The sequence below is a fragment of the Thalassophryne amazonica genome, chromosome 7 (assembly GCF_902500255.1).
Source record: "Thalassophryne amazonica chromosome 7, fThaAma1.1, whole genome shotgun sequence".
Lineage (NCBI taxonomy): Eukaryota > Metazoa > Chordata > Actinopteri > Batrachoidiformes > Batrachoididae > Thalassophryne > Thalassophryne amazonica.
In genome coordinates this window covers 52,664,274-52,691,877 of record NC_047109.1, presented here as the reverse complement: position 1 = coordinate 52,691,877, position 27,604 = coordinate 52,664,274, and the positions used below count along the sequence as shown (strand labels likewise).

General features: G+C 42.3%; 1 protein-coding gene across 1 annotated transcript in view; it reads left to right on the top strand.

The window, feature by feature from the left end:
• Positions 1–27,604, top strand: part of si:dkey-199f5.8 (beta-1,4-galactosyltransferase 3) — a 49,121-nt gene extending 21,517 nt beyond the window's left edge. The window contains exons 2-6 of the mRNA XM_034174164.1: positions 13,994–14,229; positions 16,197–16,384; positions 16,469–16,591; positions 16,700–16,804; positions 26,861–27,604. Coding sequence (XP_034030055.1) covers positions 13,994–14,229; positions 16,197–16,384; positions 16,469–16,591; positions 16,700–16,804; positions 26,861–27,107 — 899 coding nt within the window. The 3' untranslated portion in view covers positions 27,108–27,604. The remainder of the gene's footprint in view (positions 1–13,993; positions 14,230–16,196; positions 16,385–16,468; positions 16,592–16,699; positions 16,805–26,860) is intronic.

The following is a 27,604-nucleotide window of genomic DNA, read 5'->3' as shown; positions in this document are numbered from 1 at the left end:
GACAAAACCGTCTATGTGTAACCTGGGCTTAACTGGTTTAAGGAAGATGATTTTAGAAATTTGTATTTTTTGTATTTGAAATGGCATATACAAATTAAAATGTGTGAAATAACAAGTGTTCCAATACTTTTGGAGGGCTCTGGGCATTTTGGAGGGCCTTTTAATAAGTTTAAATGCTCAGAGTCAACAATCCAAAGGTAGAGAGGTGAAGAAGAGAGTGCAAGCAGGGTAGCGTGGGTGGAGAAAGGTGGCAGTTGTGATTCCTGACAGAAGGGGATCAGCAACAGGAAAAGTTTCAACGGCTGCAACTATTGAGTGAATGAATTTAATTCTAATAAAGAAAACACAAAAAAAGAAAAAAATAATTGACAAGAAAAATGTCAATGTCAGAGTTGTTCAGAGTTGGACCTGGAAAGAACCCAGTTTACACACAGAAAATGACCACGCAGAAGACACTGAATTTCTTTGTCCTGATCAGGAGAGGTCAAACGAGGAGCTCCAGCAAGAACTGTCGTCCGTCCTGCAGGCCCCGCCCATTTGCTTGTCCTTTTTATTGAATACTGTTACATGCAGCATATAGGAGTGACAATATCACAAAACAATGGAAAGACACAAAGTCTGGTCTCACATTGATATGAAAACTGTTATGGCTTTGAGCCCTCAGTCTCCTAAGCTTCCCATAATAATGTCCAGCCCTGAACCGGTGTTCCGGTTACAATGCTCTTCCTCAAGGCTGAACCATTAATTAAAGGTACACATCTGCGCTTAGCAAAAACATGACCCTAGCAAAACAGTCTGCACATTGACTGGTCAAAGATCATCTGCTCACTTTCTCGTTTGACAGTTTTAATGATCACGTGAGCCGTTCAGTGTATATGATTGCATTTGACACTAAGTAATTATTTAAAGGAATAATGGTACATGAACTTTCACACATGCATATATGTATATATGAAAAATAGAGAACAGTATCAAAGACATCATCACAGAGAGTTCATCAAAGTGAAAACATTAATATTTGATAATATATATTGATAACATATAGAAAACCCTGTCATTCTTCCCCCCTGTTTATCGAATGTCAATGTCTACATTGTCAACATCACAAAGCCACCACCTCCAGCTGTGGACTTTCAGTGGCCCAATTATTTTCGCAGAAGCATCAAACCCTTGCACCCAGAGGAAATAACGTACACAATTGACAGGACGCCCAGTCTAGACAGGGCGACCTGGAATATCATGTGATTGCAACAGGGAAATGTAGTCAAGGTCCAACAGCAAACCATCAACTGTAGTAGAAATCATCCGTCGAACCAATGACCGCACAATAGGGATTACGCAACAAATCACAACACAATACGCCTAGAAAAACAGCGAGTGGGGTGAGCATCCTCAACAGGATGTGGTACCACGATCCTGAAAAGAGCCACGAGGTCCAGCCACTGTTTGTAACAAAGTCTCCAACTATAGTGCGCCTTAACAGCGTCAAATTTGTTGTCAACGACCCCCATCGTCGTCGTTGTCAGGAATAAAAGTGCAGCAGCTCTCACCCACCATGGCACATACCCCACCCGAAGCCGCAGTCAATTGATCTAAAACCATTCTATCCTGCATTTCCATGATTTGCAGAGCTGTCAACTCCGCCCTTATGCCTTTTAGAGCCTCAACAGTGGAGTTCACAAAATAACTAAATCGATAATTTAGTGTCTCCATGCGCAGCATCACCTTGCCCATGCCCACCCAGGGAAAGAGTGATAGTAGGATCTTCTGGTCTGTAGACCACAGCTTGGCGTCTTGAGGCACATCCGTTCCCCATATAGGGTCATGGGGAGCCAAGTCTCGCTTGAAGCGATGACTGGTCGAGGGGTGAGCGGCTACGACGTAGGAGTGCTGAGCTGTGGTTATCGGGGCACATCTGCCTGTCCATCCTGCGGGGAGGGCTATGAAGGCGTCGTGGCCACACAGCCAGTACATGTTCACCTAAGCGTAAGTCCCTGTTGGGTCCAGTGTTTGGAAGTAATCTATACACTTGCCCCTGTAGGGAGCTTGAGTATGATTAATAATAATAATACATTTTATTTGTATTGCACCTTACATTTCAAAGAAATTTCAAAGTGCTACAGCAAGGATTTAAAAAGAATTAAAGCAGATTTTAAAAACAGATTTTGTAGAAACCATTTCAAACGATAAGATATCTCTAAAAGGCCTTTTGAAATCACGTCTTTAGGCCTTTTTTAAAGACCTCCACACTTTGTGGGGCCCTCAGGGTCTCTGGGAGGGAGTTCCAGAGCCGAGGGGCCACTGCCTGGAAGGCCCTGTCTCCCATGGTGGAGAGTCTGGTCCTGGGTTGGTGAAGGCAGTGTGAGGAGGTGGTGGAGCGGAGAGATCTTGAGGTGGTGTGTGGGGTGAGGAGTTCACTGAGGTAGGCAGGGGCGGTTCTGTGCATGCACTGATAAGTCAGAAGGCAGAGTTTGTACTCTATTCTGTATTTGATGGGCAGCCAGTGGAGGGATCTGAGGACGGGGTGATGTGGTCAAACTTGCGCCTCCTCATCAGGACCCGGGCATCACAGTTCTGGATGTGCTGCAGCTTTTGCAGGTTTTTACCAGGGGTCCTGACGAGGAGGGCATTGCAATAGTCCAACCTGGAGGAGACAAAGGCATGGACCAACCTCTCAGCATCCGGTTGGGAAAGGGAGGTGCGGAGTTTGGCTATGTTTTTGAGGTGATGGAAGGAGACTTTGCATAGGTGGCGGATGTGGGTGTCAAAGGTGAGATGTGGGTCAAATCTGACTCCAAGGTTGGTGACGGAGGTGGACAGGGGAATGTTGTGGCAGAGAATGGGAATACTGGTGAGGGAGGAGGACTGGGTTTGATGTGGGGTACCGATGAGGATGGCTTGAGTTTTGTCAGTGTTTAGTTTAAGAAAGTTATCAGTCATCCATGCCTCTATCTCCTCCAGGCAAGCCTGAAAGGCAGACGGCAGAGCTGAGGGGAGTGTGGAGTCCATTTTGATGTATAACTGTGTCGTCTGCGTAGCAATGAAATGAAATCTTGTGTTTACGGATGATTTGACCAAGGGGGAGCATGTAGATGGTCAAAAGGGTTGGACCAAGGACGGACCCTTGTGGCACTCCACAGCTGACAGTATGGGTTTTGGATTTGGATTGTCCGAGTGTAACACATTCTGTCCTGTTCGTGAGATATGAGCGAAACCAGTTGAGAGTTGTGCCAGTGAGTCCTATTTCAGTGTTGAGGCGGTGGAGCAGGATGGTATGGTCAGTGGTGTCAAAAGCGGCTGATAGATCCAGTAGGAGGATGAGAGATGGTGAGCCCTGGTCTGCAGTCATGAGAAGGTCATTCATGATGCGGACCAGGGCTGTTTCTGTGCTATGTGCTGAACGGAAACCAGACTGAAATATTTCATATAGGTTATGGGTGTGGAGGTGATCATGGAGTTGAACTGATACAACTTTTTCCTGGACTTTGGAAAGGAACGGCAGGTTTGAGACAGGGTGGTAATGAGCCAGGATTTTCGGGTTGAGTGAGGGTTTTTTGAGATGAGGGCGAATAATGGCTGATTTGAGAGCTGGAGGAACCTGACCGGATTTGAGTGACTGGTTAATAATTTCTTTGATTAGAGGACTAATAGCTGTAATGTTTGACTTTAGTAGTGGTGTAGGGAGAGGATCCAATGAACAAGTAGATGTTTTCATGCATTTTATGATCCTCTCTACCTCTGTCAGATTGGTGTCCATGAAATCTGAAACAGTGTGGAGTGGGTTGGAGATACTGAGTTTGAAGTGAGATGGTGTTGTAGCAGGGAGATGAGACCGAATTGTGGCTACCTTTGTTGTGAAAAAGTCCAGAAACCTGTTACACTGATCTGTGCTGGTATCGGTGTCGGAGTGTGTGGGAGGTTTGAGGAGAGAGTTGATTGATGAAAATAACTGTTTTGTACCCGTACAGTTTGAAATTTTATGAGAGAAGTATTGGGACCTGGCTGTGGCGGGTGCTCTAGAGTATTGTTTCTGGTGTTCACGGTAAGCCTGTTTGTGTATGTGTAAGCCACTGGAGACATATCTGCGCTCCATGGCGTGACCAGCAGTTTTCATTTTTTGGAGCTCTGTTGTGTACCTAGGAGCTGACCTGGAAAAAGTTACTGTTCTTGTTTTGATTGGTGCATGTAACTCGAGGATGTTATGAAGACTAGAGTTGTAGTGCTGAACTGATTCATTAACTGATGTGAACTGTGTGACTTGTGAAATTTTCTGTATCTCCTGGTTGAAGAGAATGGTGTCAATTGCTTTTACGTTTCTGAACCGGATTTGACGTTTTGTTTGGAGGTATGTTTCTGCTAATGGCAGTTCCAGGGAGACGGCCTTATGGTCAGACACGCCCAGGTCATACAGCTTCATGTTTTTAATGGGAGCATTGTCTGTTATGACCAAATCAAGAGTGTGGCCTTTTGTGTGTGTGGGAACTGTTATATGTTGAGTGAGGTGAAGGCAGTCCAGGAGATCTAGGAGCTCTGCAGCTGGGCGGTTTGTGGGGGAGTCGACGTGAACGTTGGAATCTCCCAGTATAAGTGTTGTATGGCTGGGGGGGCCTGGCTGCCTTTTTGTTTCTGTCTTTTGTTTTTCCTTCCAGGTGGCTTGCATTTGGGACTGAGTGGCTGTGTAGCTGAGTTTATCAGGACCTCACCCTGATCACCTGAGGCTGATCACCTGCGGCTCGTCAGGACTTACAGCTGTGGTGCATCTACAATGGATTGGAACATGGTGGCATTTAAGACTGGAGTACACAGTGTGTATTTGCCAGAGACTCGACCTTGTGACCAGACGGGTGAGATCGTTGTCTCAAGAGCCATCTCATCATCAGTGGATGCAGAGAACGTCCAGGTTTGATGCATGGTCTGTGAAAGGAGGGGGTGAGGTCTCACGCTCGTCAGCACACTTCCTGAGGTACGTTAGATTTTGTGACTAACATTTATACAGTCAGTAAATGTGGTGTCCCTCACACCTTATTATATTGAGCTGTATGTTGGTCATTTAAATCAGCTTCCACTGCAGTGGAGTTTTGTGAACAGGGTGTTCTATGCCTGCAGGGTGGGAAGCTGATTTGCAATTAAGCCAGGAAGTGTTTGCTGTTTGTACACCTTTGAGTGGTCTCGCTGTGTGTTGAGTGTGGACTCACATAATGATTCCTTCTTTCACAGACTTGGTTTGTCGCGGCCACCTGGGGGGTGTCGGCGGGGTCCTTGGGTCCGAACTGGTTCTGGCTCCGGACCGTTTTGTGCTGCTGGGAGCACACCGCAAATCCGCCACGCCAGACCGTGCACTTATTTGTTTGTATTTTTTCACATCACTGTTATGTTTATTAAACTCTGTTATCCTTTGTACCGTGCTCTGCTTATTTTATACTGGGTCCTTCAAACGCTGGTCGGTTCTCCGGGCTGCATCCGACATATAACAATATCTGTACCACATGTTCATTTGATATGGGTTACGAGGCGTATCAAACATCCATTCAAAACTTTGTGGTTTCACTTTCTTCTGGTCTGACCTGTAACGGGGTTCATATATGTTTTCATACCACCACACAGTAAATCCCAAAATCACAGCATTAAGTGTCAAAATCATCATCAGGCTGTGTAGTTTGCAGCCTGCTCTGGCAGCAAAGCTCTCTATAGCTAAAACAGTGTTTTAAACAACCTGTTGATATTTCTGTCATTCTGTCCCTGTGTTTTTTTTTTTTTGTTTTTTTTTTTTTTTTTTTCAAGGGACAGAAATAAACTACAGTTCTGGTCTTAAAGATGTCTTCTTTCTTGTGACAGTTCAAGAAGGTGCAGTTTGTCTGGGCTTAGGAGCTGAAGGGGACAGTTCACAGTCTCAGTTCAGTTCAGCGAGGGTCTGAGGGAATCTGGAACTCTTTTTATGTTAGTTCCCTTCAGCTGTAGTGCATAAATCTGTACTATCATCAGTATGTGTAAGGCATGCTGCATGTGGACTTAAAATAATGTCATGTACTCTGTCCTGTGCCCTGGTCTTGACATTGTTTCCAAACACAGGTGCACAGGAATAGAACAGGATTCCCTTGTCTCCCGTTCTCAAAGATGCAGTTTCGTCTGCTTCTTTTCTCCTGGTCTGGTCACGTCAGTGCTCTTATTTCAAGCTTGTAGTACGTCTGGTTCAAGTTGACAGGCCTCTCCTCTGTCACAGCTGGTTACTCGTCTGCTTCAGGACCCTGGTATCTGCTTCAACCTTTGGTCTTTGTCTTTGTTTACTCCTGGTCACTCTCTGTCTCTGTTATGACGCACTTCCAGCCATTGCTGGGCCTATAGGCCATCATCTGACACTGTTACACATCACTTCCCTTGTCTTGTTCGGAATCTTCCAGGTATCTTTGTCTTTTACAGTGGGATAGATGCACCCAAGATGACCTCTCTGCAATTTTCACGGCAGTGGGGGTGGTTTGCAGCACTTGGAATGGACCTTCCCACCTCAGAGATGACCGTTCTTTCTCTTAATAGTCTTTATCAGCACCCAGTCGCCGATCTGGATCTGACTCTCAGGGCCCTGCACAGAAATAGGAGAGTCTGGTATCGTGTTAGAATGTATAACATTCTTATGGGACAATACTCGTCTCATGTAATCATCTAATTCCTCATCCTCACTATCAGGCCCACTATCTGGTATTCTGTAGGGCCTGCCATACAAAATTTAGAATGGCGTAAGGCCAGTCTCTGAGCTAGGTGTTATATGCTAGAGTATAACAGCTAGAGTACTAACGGGGACTAGAAGGAGAGAGCATATCTCACCCATATTGGCCTCTCTTCATTGGCTTCCTGTTAATTCTAGAATAGAATTTAAAATTCTTCTTCTTACTTATAAGGTTTTGAATAATCAGGTCCCATCTTATCTTAGGGACCTCGTAGTACCATATCACCCCAATAGAGCGCTTCGCTCTCAGACTGCAGGCTTACTTGTAGTTCCTAGGGTTTGTAAGAGTAGAATGGGAGGCAGAGCCTTCAGCTTTCAGGCTCCTCTCCTGTGGAACCAGCTTCCAATTCAGATCAGGGAGACAGACACCCTCTCTACTTTTAAGATTAGGCTTAAAACTTTCCTTTTTGCTAAAGCTTATAGTTAGGGCTGGATCAGGTGACCCTGAACCATCCCTTAGTTATGCTGCTATAGACGTAGACTGCTGGGGGGTTCCCATGATGCACTGTTTCTTTCTCTTTTTGCTCTGTATGCACCACTCTGCATTTAATCATTAGTGATCGATCTCTGCTCCCCTCCACAGCATGTCTTTTTCCTGGTTCTCTCCCTCAGCCCCAACCAGTCCCAGCAGAAGACTGCCCCTCCCTGAGCCTGGTTCTGCTGGAGGTTTCTTCCTGTTAAAAGGGAGTTTTTCCTTCCCACTGTAGCTAAGTGCTTGCTCACAGGGGGTCGTTTTGACCGTTGGGGTTTTACATAATTATTGTATGGCCTTGCCTTACAATATAAAGCGCCTTGGGGCAACTGTTTGTTGTGATTTGGCGCTATATAAAAAAAAATTGATTGATTGATTGATATGCATGTACAGTTTCACCAAATCTAAACAATAAACCCAGTTTTTTCCTGTTTCCTCCATACATTTTCTGAGCTTACTTTTAATTGTCCCATTTGTTCTTTCCACTAACCTGCACTTTGAGGATGGTAAGCACAATGTGTTTTTGCATTTATTTTCAAATGTTCTGTCAAATGTTGGATGATTTTATTTACAAAATGAGTACCATTATCACTGTACATTGTTTCAGGTAGTCCATGTCTTGGAATTATGTCTCTACAAAGTATCTTTGCCGCTGTTAGAGCATCTGCATGTTTAACAGGGAACACCTCTACCCATTTGCTATATCAATCAATCAATCAATACTAGGCAATATTTTTTCCATTCACATTGGTTCAGTTCAATAAAATCCATATGGATCGTTTGAAACGGGTAATGAGGGGTTGGAAATTTCCCTCGTTTTGGTCTCTCATTACCCTGCGAGTTGTGCTTCGCACAGATTAAACATGCTCTGCAGTAATGCTTTGCATATGCCTGAAATGCAGATGTCACAAAATGAGCATTAACCAGTCCAACCATTCCAGCCGTAGAAGTGTGACATGGTCCATGACTCAAAACAGCTGCCCATTTGAAAAGGCCGCGGGGTAGGACTGGTTTGTTTGAGGATCAGGCACATACACCATCGGCGGTTTGGTGGACGTTGTGACGTCCCCAAAGTGCTTTCTCTGATGCAGGAGCATGATTTTGCATATCTTTAAGAATCTGTAGATCTAAGCTGTCAGTTGCGGAAAGCAGGACCTCCAGCGCACCCTGGGCTGCCGCCATGGCAGTTTCGTCTGCAAGCCGATTTCCACAGGAGACAGGGTCCTGACCGGTGGTATGAGCAGCACATTTACAGATGGCAACAGCTGTGGGAAGCTGGACTGCTTTCAGCAATGACAGCAGCAGATCTTTGTGTAAAACAGGTTTCCCAGATGATGTAATCATCCCTCTATTTCTTCCAATATTGAGCGAAGACATGGACCATAGAGAATGCATATTGACTGTCAGTGTATATGGTCAATCTTTTCCTTGTCATTAATTTGCAGGCTTCTGTCAGCGCTATAAGCTTTGCAGCCTGGGCCGACAAATGGTTGGGTAATGATTGTGCAAGTAAAATTTTGTTAGTGGAAAAGACAGCATAACCTGTAGCGTTTGTACCATTTGGGTTTTTCTTACAAGACCCATCAACAAAAATAAGTTCAGAATCCAGCAGTGGGACGTCCCTCAAATCAGGGTGGGGTTTATGAAGTTCCTCAGAATCAGCGAGACAGTTATGTGGCTTGCCTTCACCCTCAACCGGGAGGAGTGTGGCTGGATTCAAAACAGAACATCTTTCCATAGTAAGATGTGGCTGAGATAACAAGGTTGTCTGTAACAAGAGTGCAGACACAGCATGTGGCACTTTCAACTTCAAAGAATGAAACAACACTACCCCAGCAGAGGCTTGTACAGCCAAAGAGGTGGTGACCATGGCACGGACACAAGGTGGTAAAACCCGAGCCACAGGGTCCAACCTGGTGGAATAAAAAGCCACTGGTCGCAGCCTACCGCCACACTACTGTGTGAGCACTGATGTCATAAAATCCCCCTTACAATCAACCATTTGAATAAAAGGTATGGTGTAATCTGGCAGAGCCAGTGTCGTGCTGGAAGCTAAAGCCTTTTTAACATCACAGAACGCTTGCTCTGCTTGTTCTGTCCATGTTAAAGTGGCAGACATGGGAAGATTCTCCCCATATAACATGTTTGACAAAGGTCCTGTTATTTCAGCAAAATTTGGTATCCACTGCCTGCAGTAATTGACCAGGCCCAGAAAGGACATCATCTGCTTCTTTGTCAATGGTTTAGGAGTTTGCAAAATCATTGCTTTTCTATTTCCAAGAACAGTGCGGCCTCCTGCGCTGAGATTATGTCCCAAATACTTTACTTGGGATTGGCAATATTGGAGTTTGTTCTTACTAGCTTTATGTCCGTTCTGTGCCAAAAAGGTCAATAATGCTAAACTGTCCTGAGTGCAGGCTTGTTTTGTCTCTGATGCGACTAAAATATCATCCACATACAACAAGATTTGACTCCCACTAGGTGGAATGAATTTCGCCAGATTGCTCGCCATGGCTTGTGAAAAGATAGTAGGGCTCTCAGCAAAGCCCTGAGGCAATCTGGTGTATGTGCATCTCTTTCCCTCAAATGTGAACGCAAACCAAAACCGACTGTCTTCATGAACAGGGATAGAGAAAAATGCGTTACTTATATCCACAACTGAGAACCATTTGGCTTGGGGATCCAAAGAGTTAAACAGCGTATGCGGATCTGGAGGGCATGGGGCCCTTTGAATCACAGCAGCATTAAACGCTTGAAGATCTTGCACCATTCTCCATCCCATGGAGGGAGGTGCCTTTTTCACTGGAAATATTGGTGTATTACAAGGTGAATCTGGACATTCAATCAACACTCCAGCAGATAATAAGGCTTCAATTACAGGCCTTATACCTTCAACAGCATCAGGTTTTAAGGGATACTGTCGCATACAGGGCCTGTATTCAGTTTTGGCCCATATCTGAATCGGTTGTATCCCTGTAATCAGTCCTATTTCAGCAGGTCCCTGAGACCACAAACACTCGGGAATGGTGGCTAGGTCAAAGTTGTCACTTTCTTACAGTAAGTGCATGGTTCATTTTTGTGTAATCTCTCAATGTGTGTGGATCACAACTTGGGCTGGAGCAGCCCAATTTAGTCTGTATCGATAAGCGTCCAGTCCGGCACTGTATTCTTCTCCGTATTTTGTCTCGATCCAGTCTCTTGCTACCATACACCGAGTCACAAACAACCCTACATTGGACCATGGAGCATCTGCTGTTTTTGCCATGGCGATGTGGGGGTCAGAACAACCATGGTAACATGCCATGGCGTCAGTGGGGATGCCCACCCCCACTTCAACCATGCCCTGGCCATCAGAAAACATATACAACAATGACAACAGGGCTGGCGAACAATTTTGTAATTTGTCATCATGTTGTTGGTCGAATCCAGGAGATTGTTTATAATACATGGTTACATGCAGGCCATCATTTGGCATAAACTCAGTGGATTTGGGATGTGGAAGTGCTCTGGCTTGTTTCAACAATGTTTCTGGGACGCAAAGTGGCGGTCCCGGAGATATATCAAAAGACCAATAATAGTGCGGGTCTCCCAAGGCTTCTGTCACATAGAAATCTCCTGCTCTCAATTCATCCTGCCTTTTGATGACCATGCGGCCTGTTGGGGTTGCAATGATGCTAAGTCCCAACACTGTCATAACATCACGTCCCAAAAGATTAGAGGGACAGGATGGGTGTATGAGAGCTAATACTCTGCAGGCTTTACCCCCTTTAGGGTCAAGAATTGTAACAGGTTGTGACATGGGCACATGCACAATCCCTCTATCAGCAACTCTCACAGCCAAATAACGGCCCCCGCTTCTGAGACCCAACCCACGAGCCCTACAGGCAGTTACACATGCTCCAGAGTCACACAAAAATTCAGTATCAACTCCATTCACCCTCAAGGTCACAACAGGTCTAGCAGGGTCATCTGAAAGCAGACTGTCACTCAAAGCGCACAGGTCCTCTACACTACACTCCACATCGTCCACCTCCCCCATTGTTTCATGTCCCTCATGCTGGACCAGGTCAGCAGTATTTACGTCGGCGGTCAGTCATGCCGTCCATGAAGAGGGAAGGCAGTCCCGTGGACCTGACGATGGACAGTCTTGTGCGAAATGACCAGGTTTATGACACCGCCAGCACACCCCATCCTGGCTGGATCCACTAAAACCACCACGTCTTGGCTGCCATCGGCTTCTCCTCCTCCCCCTAAAAGTCCCTTGTCCTCGTCCAGAAAACAACACTTCTCCTGGCTGTATCCCACCAGACAACATTATGTCCCCTGAAGTCTCAGTCTTCTTTTTCATCTGCGTGACTTTTTCAGCATGCATAGCATGATTAATGTAATCTGTCAATGTTCCACTGGCAAGTCCGATATAATGCTTATTCACCCACTGATGTATAGGTGTGCTGGAGTTAGCATGCAGTGCGTTTTTCAGTTGTTGTCTATATGGTCCCTTATCATTGTCTTCCTGCAGTCCACTATGTGCCTTAAACACCTTTGTCATCCTGATGACGTAATCTTCGAACATCTCACCATCTTTTTGTTTTGCTTTCCCAATTTCACAATAATCCGCTCTCTTCTTAAATTTGGTTCTGATTCTTTTGCATACAGTGGTCACCCTCGTGTCCAGGTCTGTACTACTTGGTGCTAAGATTTGAGGGGGATCGTTTGTATCCACGGGTGACCAATCTCCCCTCACTGCTGCCCATTGTTTTTGCAGGACTGTCATTAACACCTGTTGTGTTTCAACCCCGTTCAGATGATACGACTGAGTAACTTCAGATCAGTGAGAAAGGCTTCTACATCTTCCTCAGGGGGGGTCAGGCTTTCGCATGCCTTTCTCACATCCTTCTGAGTCCAGGTGCGGTACACCAGTGTTGTTGGGGCATCATCAGCGCCTGTCCGTGGATTTGCTACCTCAGTTAAGGGACACATTTCTGCCTCACCAAGATGCATTTGTGGTTCCTGCTTTTGCTTCTGAGCGGGCAGTGGAGGAGGTAAAGCTTTCCCATCCCTCAGCGTCATTGGAGGGGTCAGGGGAGAGGAATCTTCAGGAACAACTCCGCTGTTATCACGCTTCTACTCCAACTGGTTTTTATATCAGAATTTATATGATATATATAATACATCGGAATTTTACGGCTCGCCCACCGAAGGTTTCACCGACCTAACACTGTAAAGTTTTTACGCGCTGTTCGGGACCAGAAAGTGGTCTTTTAGTTGTCTCTTGCTTTATTAATTGCCAATTGTAACTGCTGCCGGCTCAGTCTGGAGCCAACAGCCACATCAGGTGTCTGACACAGCGGGAAATGCAGTGCGCGCACGCGGCTCCGTAACAGATGGTCTTTATCCGCTGTGCCACCTGACTTTTCTCTTTCTCTCTGAGAGTAAAATTTAACACTTTACAGCCAGGCTTTTGCTTCACACCTTAGTGTTTAAGCCAAGAGACGAACCAAGAAAGACATTACAGGGTTTTTTCTCGCAGTGACTCACAGCCACACGCACACACGTGCACGTAAAGAAAAACAGTCTCACCCGTGATCACACTCTGTCACCACCGCTGAAGTCCGTATGCCTTAAGCGTCGACCCGTTAGGGAGGAGACCCATCCCCCGGAAAAGGGTCTGCAGGAACTGGTTCCCGTGGCCGCGGTCTTCCATGGGCGTTCTCCGTCATGGGCCAACGAATTTCCGGTCTGTTGGCACCCGGCTGTCGAAGTACCAAAATGTCAGAGTTGTTCGGAGTTGGACCTGGAAAGAACAACCAAGTTTACACACAGAAAATGATCACGCAGAAGACACTGAATTTCTTTTTCCTGATCAGGAGAGGTCAAACGAGGAGCTCCAGCAAGAACTGTCGTCTGTCCTGAAGGCACCGCCCATTTGCTTCTCCTTTTTATTGAATATTGTTACATACAGCATATAGGAGTGACAATATAACAAAACAATGGAAAGACACAAAGTCTGGTCTCACATTGATATGAAAACTGTTATGGCTTTGAGCCCTCAGTCTCCTAAGCTTCCCATAATAATGTCCAGCCCTGAACTGGCGTTCCGGTTACAATGCTCTTCCTCAAGGCTGAACCATTAATTAAAGGTACACATCTGCGCTTAGCAAAAACATGACCCTAGCAAAACAGTCTGCACATTGACTGGTCAGAGATCATCTGCTCACTTTCTCGTTTGACATTTTTAATGATCACTTGAGCCGTTCAGTGTATATGATTGCATTTGACACTAAGTAATTATTTAAAGGAATAATGGTACATGAACTTTCACACATGCATATATGTATATATATGAAAAATAGAGAACAGAATCAAAGACATGATCACAGAGTACATCAAAGTGAAGACATTAATATTTGATAATATATATTGATAACATATAGAAAACCCTGTCAGTCAACCAAGAGACAATGCTTGAAAAGGAGTAGGTAGAAGTAAACACTTTTAGATTCCCATCCCCTTCTCACTATTCATATATTAAAATAAATGACAATTACATCGCCACTTACATCCAAGATATTTACAGTCGAGTACAGACTGATGAGCTGGTGTGGTGACCCCTAATGGGAGCAGCCAAAAGAAGAAGAATGGAAATACTTTTCAGGTGTGAAATCGAAACTGTGATTAAATGTTCGGCTGGTTTGCAGAAGATTCTCAGATTTCAAAGTGGGCCATGTTGTTATTAAGTTTGGGGATGCCTGAGTAATCCACCATGGGGTGTGATGACAGCAAGATATTTCTGTTTACAGGTGGACCGATCCATGTCAGCTTTCCATCAGGACTCACTCTAGCAGAGGTTCAGAGGAAAAATCCGCTGGTGATACGTGGGGGCCGTTACAGGCCACCTGACTGTGAGGCGAGGCACCGGACCGCCATCGTCATTCCACACAGACACAGAGAACACCACCTCAAATTCCTGCTCTATTATCTACATCCTTTTCTTCAGCGGCAACAGCTCAGCTATGGAATTTATGTTATTCATCAGGTGACTGAAGTGTGAATAATTCTTAGGTCACATTTTACAAATTGTTTTAAAAATGTTACATCAAGTTAAAACAACACAGTAATAGTTGTTGTTGTTGTTGTTGTAGGCTACTTAAGCTATAACCTCATGTATTTGTGAAAAATGTAACTGCAGTGAGTTGCTGTAAACTTGTTGCCACTGCATTTTAGAGGAAGCTCGCCCTCTAGTGCACAGTCACTGATTGTTGGCGGCTGAGATTGCTTGTTCAAGTGGCTTAGAGTTTAATCTCCTTAGTTGTGTCTGAGAGTTTATTCATGTTTACTCCCCACTACTTAAACCTTTTCCACCCCTTGATCTGGATTTGTTTGCACAGTCAACATGTTTAATGTTGCTGCTTCCTGGTTCTGCTGAGTACCTCAAAATTAATGTTCTAGCTTACTGTGCATTATTTGTTTTTATCTTTGATGTATGATATTAACATGGGAATAGCTGTTTGTTTTTTTTTGTTTGTTGTTAAGTGATGAGCAGCAGTGGAAGCACTATGTCAATGCAGTATATTTGTACCAGGAAAGAAAAAGTGCGACCACATGATGCCGGTATTGGCCTCTCTTCACTGGCTCCCGGTCTGTTATCCTGTTGATTTTAAACTTCTTTTAATTGTTTTTAAAGCCCTTAATGGCCTGGCCCCGTTTACCTCTCTGAGCTTCTGTTTTGTTACACCACAACCAGATCTTTAAGGTCTTCTGACCAACTGCTGTTGAATCAGTTTAAAGACTAGAGGTGACATGGCCTATGTGATGGCTGCCCCCAGGCTCTGGAATAGTCTCCCCTTCAATATTAGATCGTCCCTCACCCTAGAGACCTTTAAGTCCTCTTTAAAAACCTACTTCTTTTCTCTGGTGTTTCTGAAATGAGCAATTGCATCTCTATTTTTTATTCTTTATTCTATTTTTTAATCTTTTTTTTATTAATTTTATTGTCTGTTGCAATTTTAATGTTATTTTTAACTTATTTGTTTACTTATGATTGAGCGTAACTTGGTGCCCATTTTTCTTTTTTGTACAGCACTTTGGTTGACCGCAGTTGTTTTAAATGTGCTTTAGAAATAAAGTTTGTGTTGTGTTGAGTACCAAAAATTAAATGTATATAAATTACTGGTTGAAATCCAAATGCAACAAAAGATGGGAAGTGATTAATTACACTATGTAATATGTAATACAATTTTTGTTTTGTAACCATAAAATAACATCATGGAGATTTAATGTGAGTATGCTAAATAACACTGTATTTAAACAGAAGGTAAAGAATGAGTTGGAAAACATATTTGAATAATAATGATGATGGTAATGATGAACCCTGCAATATTGTGGGACGCATCCAAGGCGGTTCTGAGGGGTTTTATAATACACTATGTAACACAATTTTTGTTCCTGGCTTCTAAGTGTTATATTTCAACTGCTTATGTCTAAAGTCTATGGAAAAATGACTACATTCAGCACAAACTTTGATTTTATTTTTTTAACGTTCTAGAAAGTTCTAAAAGTTTCTTGAAATTTCTAGATAAATCTGGAAACTTCTAGAAAATTCTGGACAGTTCTAGCAGTTAAAGAATATTCTAGAAGACTACTCAGTAGTAGTGAAGGTGAATCGAGAATATTCTTGAAAACAGACAAATTTCAAAATATCATTGTCCTGATCACAGAAGCAAAGTTTCTGTGGAATAACAGCTATTTTCAATTTATTTAAGGCATAACAGGTTAGGAAAACACACTGTGTACCCAGGAAGAAAACAAAAATAAAAATTTGTTACATAGTGTTATCATTGTAACATGTTTACAAGTTTGCATAAAATACTCATGTTTAAATGCACATAATACAACTGAGATCTTGTCTCGGGTTCGTGGATGTTAAATTTTCAAGCAGCAGTCTGACTTACTGTGTTGTGATGCAGTGTGTTTTGCCAATGAAGATCTGTGTTGACTTCACAGGCTGGAAATTACACTTTTAATCGAGCAAAGCTGATGAATGTGGGTTTCCGAGAGGCAATGAGGGAGGAAGACTGGGACTGTCTGTTCTTTCATGATGTGGACCTCATTCCTGAGGACGACCGCAACACATATGTCTGCGACTCCAACCCCAAGCATTCAGCCATCGCCATGGACAAGTTTGGCTACAAGTACATCCAGAGTTCAACTCCTTGCAAACTGAATATTGCGTGTTGTATGCATCTATATTTATTTGGTTTATTCAATTTTTCCAGGCTTCCGTACAAGATGTACTTTGGAGGAGTGTCTGCTCTGACACCACTGCACTACCTGAAAATGAATGGCTTTCCCAATAATTACTGGGGCTGGGGTGGTGAGGATGATGATATTGGCATCAGGTGCGTGCTTGTCCACTTGGGAAGTCTCTGTTGCAGTAACAGTGATTCTTTTAAATCTCCAAACTGTATTTACCTGATAAGCGTAAACTTTATTTCTCAATCTCTCAGAGTGTCTCTGGCTGGGATGTACATCACTCGTCCATCGCTGAAGGTGGGCCGTTACAAGATGATTAAACACAAGCTGGACAAAGGCAATGATGTGAATCCAAAGAGGTACAACAAACTGCTTGTTGCATTTGGTTTCTGTAGATCCGTGTGTCGGAAATCTGTGTGGCTGAGAAATTCAGACATCTGAAGTCTGTGAGGTAAAATATTCAGGCTCTACACCATAAATGTAGAGTGACACCTCCAGCAGTGAGACGATTGCATAAGTGATGATGATTGGCTAAGGAATAGTAAAATTCCATGGTAAGCCAACCAGAGGCAGAGGTTGGCAGGACTTCACACACAGACACACGCAGCTTTAATGTTTTTCAACTGGAATATACTGACATTACTTTCCCCTCAGTAATACAAAAGGCAGGAATGTACATCTGAATGAGCATAATTTAATTTTAGACTTATTTGATGGCCAGTTGTGGCCCGTTGAGGTTCAATAAGTATTCATTCATTTACAGCTGCTTATCTATCTAAATATCTATTGTGTTTGATTGTTTTACTCTCTAGCCATAGTAATGATTATATCTACAATGATATATTAAATTTGATGGGTGTCTTGTCTCACATTGTCCATCAGGAATGTTAAAATAGTATAGATTAGTGTACAATGTTTACTGTTAATAAATTAATATGTTAAGTGTATATTTTATTCATTAAACATATTTAATCCGTTTTATTATAAATAATCTAACATACAGTTGAATTTAAAGTCCATTAAAGGGGGGGGCAGGAATCCAAAGTCATTGATGTATTTTTAACATTAAAAAGGTAAGTTGTCCCACAGCAATATTAAAATAGTACAAATTGGTGTACAATGGTTGTTGATTTATTTTATTAAGTGTCCATTTAATTCATTAAACACATTTAACATTCAGTTTTATTATAAACTAGTGCAGTGCCTGTAGGAAGTTTGTATTCCTATAGAAAATTGTGAGCTTAAGTCGATTTTTCATGGATGGTCGTATGAGGCTGTGTTTGAAGGTGTATGACACAGGGGTATGATGGAGTGCATTTCGGCATTTACAGAATGCCACAACAAAACCAATTAAATAAGTCTTAATTTACTCATTTGCAGTCAGTCTGGGTAAATTGTGGGACCCATTGATTGTTCAGCTGAGGGTAAGAGAGATATGCGAGCCACATACGGCGCACTCAACTGGCCTTTCCTTTCTTTATAGATAGATAATTGAACATATAGTTAAATTTAAGGTTCTATAAAAGGGGGGAGGGGGAATCCATATTCATTGACATATTTAAACTGTTTAAAAAAGTAACGCAATAGTTACTTTCCCTAGTAACTAATTACATTTGTAATGCTGTAACTCAGTTACTTTTTGGGAGAAGTAAGAAGTAACTACAACAACAAATGAGTTTTTAAAAGTAACAGGCCCATCACGGTTAACTGGTGTTGCAAATACAAAACTTGCATGATCCACAATTTCTCCAATTGCAGCCACAGAAGCTAATAACACTTTCAGGCTTGTTTTGTCATCTTGGTGGCTTCATTCACGAGTCACCTTCTTGCACAGAAGTCATTCTGCTCTGCTGATTCAAGCTTTTCTGGACAAACACAACACTCATGTGATTCCTCAGACTCCCTACTGTCTCACACAAACTTCTCCCAGTAGTTCTGCCATTAACCAAAGCATTTCAGGAAGTCCTCTTTGGAATGGTGTCTGACTGGGCCAACACATTGCGCACAAAGTCTTCTCATGGCTCAGATTGTGTCTCTTTTTTAGTGTCATTTTGAACGGCCAAAAATCAGAGAGAGCCATATCTGGAGAGTAGGATGTCTGAATGAATTACAGGAGTGATGTGTTTCACTAGGACTGCCTGAATGAGCACTCCGTATGCCTAAATTCTCTCTCAAAAGTCCCTACCTCAAGTCGTTCTGTCAAGTTAAAATCCGACGGCGGTGTAGTACTTGTCTGCACTTTTTGGATTGGTGTTCGCGACTGGTGTGCAGTATAGACTAGAAAGAAATATACACATGCATATATATATATATATATATATTAACTTTTTTTACTCAAAATATATTTTATTGAAATTACACGTACAAAACAGAACAGAACAGGGCACACAAGCGTAATACAAAATAAATTTGTCAAACCAAAATAAAAAGTTGCCCAAACAGATCTATATCAACTGATTTATATATATATATATATATATATATATATATATATATATATATATATATACAAACAGACAAACAAACAAAACAAATCAACCCCTACTCCAAATTCCAACCTATCACTTCCAGTACTGTACCATCCCTCCACCATAGGACCTGCCTTGTGTAATATCCCAAGTATCGTCCATCCCTACAAGTCAAAGCTGCTAGAGAGCTGGAAATGTTCTCAAAAAAGGACCCCATATTTTATCGAAAGTATCCGGAGACTGAGCGAATACCTAATTTTTTCAAGTTTCAAACAAGACATTATATCTTGCAACCACTGTAAGTGAGATGGGGGGGAGGCATCTTTCCATCTGAGTAGGATTGTATGTCATGCTATGAGTAAAGAGAAGGCGATAGTGTTTTTTAACCTTACTTAAATGTAATTTGTCCTCAAGTACCCCAAAAATAGCTGCTAGGGGGTTAGGTTTCAGTTTGGTGTTAAATACATGAGATAATGTTTCAAATATTTCCTTCCAAAAATTACTCAAACTAACGCATGAAAAGAACATATGGCTAAGCGAGGCCTCTGCAAGATTATATCTGATACATAATGGGCTGACCATCGGGTACATAGAAGCCAGCTTAGCTCTTGAGAAATGGGCCCGATGTACCACCTTAAACTGGATCAACTGGTGCCGTGTACAAAGCGAGGATGAGCTAACCAGCCCTAGAGCAGAGACTCATGCATCGTTAGATATGGGAAGGTCAATATCTTTTTCCCAAGCCATCTTGGATTTATCTTGTAATGGGGTTTTTAGATCCAGCATTAAATTATATAGCCTAGAAATGAGACCTTTCTTTGACGGGTTTAATGACATAATTCTGTCCATTGTTTCGGTCTCTTTGGTAGATGTAAAATTAGGCAATTGGGAAGTGAGAAAGTGCCATGCCTGAAGATAATGAAAGAAGTCAGAGTTTAAAAGATTGAATTTCTCTTTAATCTGAGCAAATGATGCTACAGTCCCATCCATCAATAGATCCCTGAAACGTATGATACCATTTCGATGCCAACGTTGGAAGCCTGAATCCATGATGGATGGCTTAAAAAAATTATTAGCAGCAATAGGGCTCCAAACCGAGAAACTACACAGACCAAATTGCTTTCTAAACTGAGCCTATATCTTTAGTGAGTGTTTAACGACAGGCTTTTTGAAAGATGCAATAAAAGAGGAACATGGAGGCAAAGCAGAGTTGACGACAGCTAAAGGGAAGATATTATTACATGGACATATCTCCAGCGTAACCCAATTAGGGCAGGCTGGTTGGTCATAATAAAAGCACCAATGTAAGAGATTTCTCAGGTTAGACGCCCAGTAATAAAAACAAAAATTTGGCAAAGCGAGGCCTCCTTGTAGCTTAGTTTTTTGAAGGTGTATTTTATTTAGTCAAGGTTGTTTACCCTGCCATATATATTAGGAGATAATAGAATCCAGCTGCTGGAAAAATGAGGCAGGGATAAAAATTGGCAACGTTTGAAAAAGGTATAACAATTTGGGCAAAATAACCATTTTAATAGAGTTTACCCGTCCAATTAAAGATATTGACAAGGGAGACCACTGTGATAGTATTTGTTTGATCCTTAATAGATCAGCAAAGTTTTCTTTAAATAAATCTTTAAACTTTCTAGTGACTGTGACTCCAAGATAGGTAAATTTGGTGCATTCAACTTTAAAACTGAGATTGGTCAAATCTAGGGCTCGTGCTGCTTCATTAATAGGAAAAAGCACACTCTTACTAATATTCAACTTATAGCCCGAAAAGCTACCAAAATGATTAAGCAGCGCTGAACACTTTGGAAGGGATTCATTTGGATTAGAGATGTACAGCAGGAGATCATCCGCATATAGGGAGACCCTGTGCTCCACACCTCCTCTTCAAACCCCACATATGTCCGTACTGCTACAAAGAGCTATAGCAAGAGGCTCTATCACTAAATTGAAAAGCAAAGGGCTCAAGGGGCATCCCTGGCGTGTTCCACGGAACAAGTTGAAAGGGTTGGATATTTGTAAGTTTGAACGGATAACTGCCCGGGGTTCGGAATAAAGTAATTTAATCCATAGCCTAAAAGCAGGACCCAAGCCAAATCTCTCCAGCACAGCAAATAGGTAAGGCCATTCAATCCGGTCAAATGCTTTTTCTGAGTCAACAGCAATCACACATTCAGGCCTAACTTCAGGAGCAGAGTAAATAATATCAAAGAGTCGCCTAATGTTAAAATATGCCTGCCGGCTTTTAATGAAGCCAGTCTGGTCACCAGATATGACAGTAGGGAGAACTGTATCCAACCTACGGGCCAAGACTTTGGCATCCGTGTTCAGAAGTGAGATTGGCCTGTATGATGCACAGTTAGTTGGGTCCTTGTCTTTCTTTGCAATTAACATAATACAGGCCTGAGTGAAAGTTTGAGGTAAGTGATGTAGTTTACTAGACTCGGCAAAGACTAACTGAAGCAGCGGTGAGAGGACCGAGGAAAATTTCTTTAAAAATTCTATCGGGAAACCATCTGGACCGGGACACTTGTTTGATTGCATTGACATGATGGCCTTAGCAATTTCTTCCTGTGTTATAGAACCTTCTAGCTGGTTCATAGATTCTGCAGAAAAAGTTGGGATATCGAGACCGTTGAGAAAATCAGAAATTACGTTGGGGTCTGTATTTGTCTCAGAAGTGTAGAGTTTAGTATAAAAGTTCCTGAAGGTGACATTAATTTTCAAAGGATCAGTTGTCATTTGACCAGAGTCCAGTTGTATTTCAGAAATGGCCTGTTTTGCTCTGAAGCCTTTAAGTTGGTTTGCCAATAATTTGTCCATCTTGTCACCATATGTATACAACCCCTGGCAAAAATTATGGAATCACCGGCCTCAGAGGATGTTCATTCAGTTGTTTAATTTTGTAGAAAAAAAGCAGATCACAGACATGACACAAAACTAAAGTCATTTCAAATGGCAACTTTCTGGCTTTAAGAAACACTATAAGAAATCAAGAAAAAAAGATTGTGGCAGTCAGTAACGGTTACTTTTTTAGACCAAGCAGAGGAAAAAAATATGGAATCACTCAATTCTGAGGAAAAAATTATGGAATCACCCTGTAAATTTTCATCCCCCAAATTAACACCTGCATCAAATCAGATCTGGTCATTGACATTGACCCTATGCCATGACATTGACCCTATGTGTCTTTTTGCAAGGAATGTTTTTGCTCTATGGCAAGATGCATTATCATCTTGAAAAATGATTTCATCATCCCCAAAGATCCTTTCAATTGTCCAAAATATCAACATAAACTTTTATTTATTGATGATGTAATGACAGCCATCTCCCCAGTGCCTTTACCTGACATGCAGCCCCATATCATCAATGACTGTGGAAATTTACATGTTCTCTTCAGGCAGTCATCTTTATAAATCTCATTGGAACGGCACCAAACAAAAGTTCCAGCATCATCACCTTGCCCAATGCAGATTCGAGATTCATCACTGAATATGACTTTTATCCAGTCATCCACAGTCCACAATTGCCTTTCCTTAGCCCATTGTAACCTTGTTTTTTTCTGTTTAGGTGTTAATGATGCCTTTTGTATAGCTTTTCTGTATGTAAATCCCATTTCCTTTAGGCGGTTTCTTACAGTTCGGTCACAGACGTTGACTCCAGTTTCCTCCCATTCGTTCCTCATTTGTTTTGTTGTACATTTTTCGATTTTTGAGACATATTGCTTTAAGTTTTCTGTCTTGATGCTTTGATGTCTTCCTTGGTCTACCAGTATGTTTGCCTTTAACAACCTTCCCATGTTGTTTGTATTTGGTCCAGAGTTTAGACACAGCTGACTGTGAACAACCAACATCTTTTGCAACATTGCATGATGATTTACTCTCTTTTAAGAGTTTGATAATCCTCTCCTTTGTTTCAATTGACATCTCTCGTGTTGGAGACATGATTCATGTCAGTCCACTTGGTGCAACAGCTCTCCAAGGTGTGTTCACTCCTTTTTAGATGCAGACTAACGAGCAGATCTGATATGATGCAGGTGTTAGTTTTGGGGATGAAAATTTACAGGGTGATTCCATAATTTTTTCCTCAGAATTGAGTGATTCCATATTTTTTCCCTCTGCTTGGTCTAAAAAAGTAACCGTTACTGACTGCCACAATCTTTTTTTCTTGATTTCTTAGTGTTTCTTAAAGCCAGAAAGTTGCCATTTGAAATGACTTTAGTTTTGTGTCATGTCTGTGATCTGCTTTTTTTTCTACAAAATTAAACAACTGAATGAACATCCTCCGAGGCCGGTGATTCCATAATTTTTGCCAGGGGTTGTAGAAAGTGGCTTTATTTCTCATAAGGAGTCGTTCAGTATGTGTGTAGAGAGCAAATCAAATCTGGTCTTTAGCTCTGCTCGTTGCTTGTGTAGATCTGGGCATTTATTTTGAACATATTGCCTATCAATAAGCCCAATTTGGTGAATTAGCTCATTCCGTTCTTTATTTGCTTCACGTTTCATCCGAGCGCTGTAGGAAATGATTTGTCCGTGCAGATAGGCTTGAAGTGCATCCCACACAATAAGATAAGACATTTCTGGAGTGGCATTCGTATCAATGAAAAAGGCTATTTCTTTTTCAACAAACTTTATGAAATTTGTGTCAGATAAAAGTGTGGAATTAAATCGCCACTGTCTGTTTCCAGAAGTAAGACCAGAAAAAGACATAGATAATGTGAGAGGAGCATGATCGGAGATCGCAATTGGCTGGTATTCACAAGAGTGAACCAATGAGAGAAGTTGACTATCTACAAAAAAATAATCGATTCTAGTGTATGAGTGATGGATCTGTGAGAAGAATGAGTATTCCCTGTTAGTAGGATGCAATAAACGCCAAATATCACCAACACCAAACTCAGAAAGGAAATTGCAAATAAGATTGGCTGTCGTACTGGCTGTGCTGGGATTAAGAGAGGACCTGTCCAAGACAGGATCCAACCAACAGTTAAAATCCCCCCCAAGATAAGACTATAAGTAGTTAAATCCGGCAGTAGAGAAAACAACCGTTTGAAAAAATCTGCATCGTCCGAATTTGGGGCATACACATTTACCAGAGCCACCAACGTATTGTATAGTTTACCTAAAACAATAACATACCGTCCGTATTTGTCAGAGATTACGTTATGAAGTTTAAATGAATGAATAATAAGTATTGAAACCCCTCGAGCCCTAGCCTCAAAACACGAGTGAAAGCCCTGACCTGACCAATGTGACAGTAATCGACTGGAATCTGAGCTACGAACATGGGTCTTTTGCAAAAAGGCTATCTCGGTCCTAAGGTGTTTGAGATGGGAGAAAACCTTCTTTCTTTTGACAGGATGGTTTAAGCCTTTAACATTCCAGCTCATTAGATTAAGATTATTAGTCATATTACACAATTAAAGAAAGGTAACCAAGACCGATAGCAAAGACCTGGTGAGTGGGACAGTGAACTGAGTGACCAGCACTCTATTCTAGTAATTAGCGAAAAGATACTGGAAGTGACAAATCCCTCCTTCCCCCCACCCCCCCCCCCAAAACAGCTGCTAACCCGAACAGCAGCAAGCTCCATAAAAAAAAAACTTCTCAAACCTCGACTTCCAAGTTACAAAAAAAAAAAAAAATTTAACAAGTAAACCGACAAAAGTGCTCCAGCCTTCAAAAAACAAAGAAAAACAATAGCACCTCAATAAAAAAAAGAGGGAAGCACGACTCATGTCAGGCACATACAAACAGAAGCATATTATATTTATATTCCAGGATCATCTTGCAAAAAACGATCGATATAACCAAAACATAGGGAGGAAAAAAAAAAAAAGTAGCTGGACTGGAGTGCATTGATATTGACAATAAGCACTAACTGCACACAAACATCTCATAGCATCAAAAACATTATATCCATCCAAATGTGCTATGAAAACAAAAGTAAAAGTGAGAGTGGAAAAGTGGGAGTGTAACAGTAACATCACCTAAATGCTTGCCTTGATATCTCTGATTATCCTTAATACTGATTTTTCGCCTTCCTTTTGAAAGGATCACTCATCAAAGGCTAAGGGCAAGATACAGATCTGCAGCAAAATCTAACTAGTTCTTTATTAACAAACCCAAGAGTTCTGTGAAATCCTTTCATGTCCTTTTAACAGAAACTGCTGACAAACAGAAACTGTTATGACTGAGATTGAGAATTCCCTATGGGTGAGAATCACTGAAATAACTGCCTCTGACACAGCATTAAAGTGCTTGTACTGGGAGAAAAAAAACAAAAAACGAGAAGAAGCAGAAGATGATCCATACTCCTATTCAGTAGGTGCCGATAATGCACATCTGGAAGGTACCTGCCAACCGCCACAGAACAATCCGAGAAGAAGAAAGAAAAGATTATCCACACTCCTATTCAGTAGGTGGCGGTAATGCACATCTGGAAGAAGCCTGCCAGCCGCCACAAAACAACACGAGAAGAAGAACATCACCGAAACTGGCGTTGGTTGGAAAGGACACCTCACTAAAAACAATCGAGGCCCCAGTCAAAAGTTCACACAGCACTCACGTAGAACCAGACGGGCCTGGCAATGCAGAATTCTCGTCGATATGTTTTTGTGCTTCATCAACACTGTTGAGCCACTTTTTGGCTCTGCTTGGCAGCGTTATACGAAGATGAGCTGGGAACAGCAAAGCTGGTTTCCGTCCCAGCCTGTACAGCTCCGCCATCATATCCCTGTACCGTGCTCATTGACTCGCAGTTTCCGCGCTGTAATCCTCCACGACTCGGATCTCTTGGCCGTTGTAAACAAAGTTGCCCCTGCGCCGTGCTTCCCTGATGAGAAGCTCCTTAGTCTGGTAACGGTGTAGACGAAGAATAACAGGTCGCGGCTGCTTTCCAGCAGCTGGCTTAGGAGCTAATGACCGATGTTCTCGGTCTATCTCAGGTGGCGATGATAAAGTTTCCTCTCCATAGATCTTCTGAAGTAGTTCAGAGAAAAACTCAGTCGGACGACCACTCTCCGTGGCTTCGGCTAACCCAAGGATGCGTATGTCTGGCGGCGGCTACGGTTCTCCAAATCAACCACTTTAGCTTTTAGCTTAGCATTTTCATCTTGGAGGGAGGAACAGGCATTTTCCAGATCCAAAACTCGCTGGCTCAGGTCGTCAGAGGCGAGCTTGAGTGAAGAAATTCGTTGGTCATGGTCATCCACAGATATTTTAATTTGATCTAGTTTGGAATTAATTATACTGAAAGATTCCATGAAGTTATTAGATAACTTCTGGCGGTGTTCCTCCAGTAACTCAGTGATGGCGTCAAGCGTGAGGCCTGGACCGGCTGCGCTAACACCCTCTTTGTCGGCAGGTTTTGCCCCCCAGTTGGCATTGTAGTCAACTTTAACCAGTTCTAATGATGAAAAATGTTGTTACTGACAAAAGCGGCACAAAATTAAAATAGTATAAAGGCAGAAGAATATGAAAAGGTAAAAAACAGCCGGAGCAAGTTCACCACACGTCTACTCCATTCATTTACCAACCGGAAGTCCTCGGCCCCATAGATTAACTTTTAGACCAATTACAGGTTCCAGCAAAATCAGCTACTTTCATGAATAAGGTAGAGTTCTTCCCACTCACAGTAGCAGTTTTTGTTTGTCTTGTCATGATGAGCTGCACATTTTAGAGTGTCTTTTTATTGTTACCAGCCCACCGCACATCTGTGCAATAATCATGCTGTTCAGTCAGCATCTTGATGTGACAGACATACCAGGTGGATGGACTGTCTCGCCAAAATTGAAGCACTCACTCTCGCAAATTTTAACACATTTATGAGGAAAACAAAAGGGTTTGTCTTAAAAAAAAAAAGTATCACATTTTTATTTTTGTTGAGTATGTAAATGTGTGCAGACTCTGTATTCACTTTACTGTTTAAACTTCTGTCAAGGTTCAACATGCTGGCCAAGACACGTCAGACATGGAAGCTGGATGGGATGAACACTGTGGAGTTTGAAGTAATCTCACGGGAATACCTGCCCTTGTACACCAACATCACAGTCAATATCGGCACTGAGGCTGGTCTACAGTCACCTCCATATCCGTCCACAGCTGTAGGCAGGGCTCCTGGTGAACCAGCAGCTGAAGTCCCAGCAAAAGAACCAGCCAACCTTGCTGCCAAACTGAACAAGGTTTGATCAGAAAAATGACTTCTATGCAGAGAGACTGCTAATCATGCTTCACTGCGTCACTGCTTCAGTGAGAGAATCCTGTAAGTGCATGCTGTATGAAGATTTACTTCTCAGTGGCCTGGAGCGTTTCTTCAATTTATGCTTATGTTTGTGGATGACTAGTTCATGGGAAATCAACATCACGCTCTCCTGGAAATTCTGTTGTACTTCCTGAGAGACAGACACTCATTTCAGTGGCCCAAAACCCCAATTTAATGGGGGGAAAAGGCTTGAATTTACCAATGTGTTCTCCACATCATTTAATTACATTGCTGCTCATTCTTTCAGTGGAGCCACAGTGAAGTCTGAAGATTAAAGTTGGACTCTATGAGTTTATATATCTATAGCGCCGTGGTCGCTGGCTAAACCTTTTGATGCCTTAGAATCTGACCTCCATCCCGCCTTTTCTTTTAGTGTATTTTTACTATGCTATTTAGAATTCTAGTTAAATGGGACGATAACTA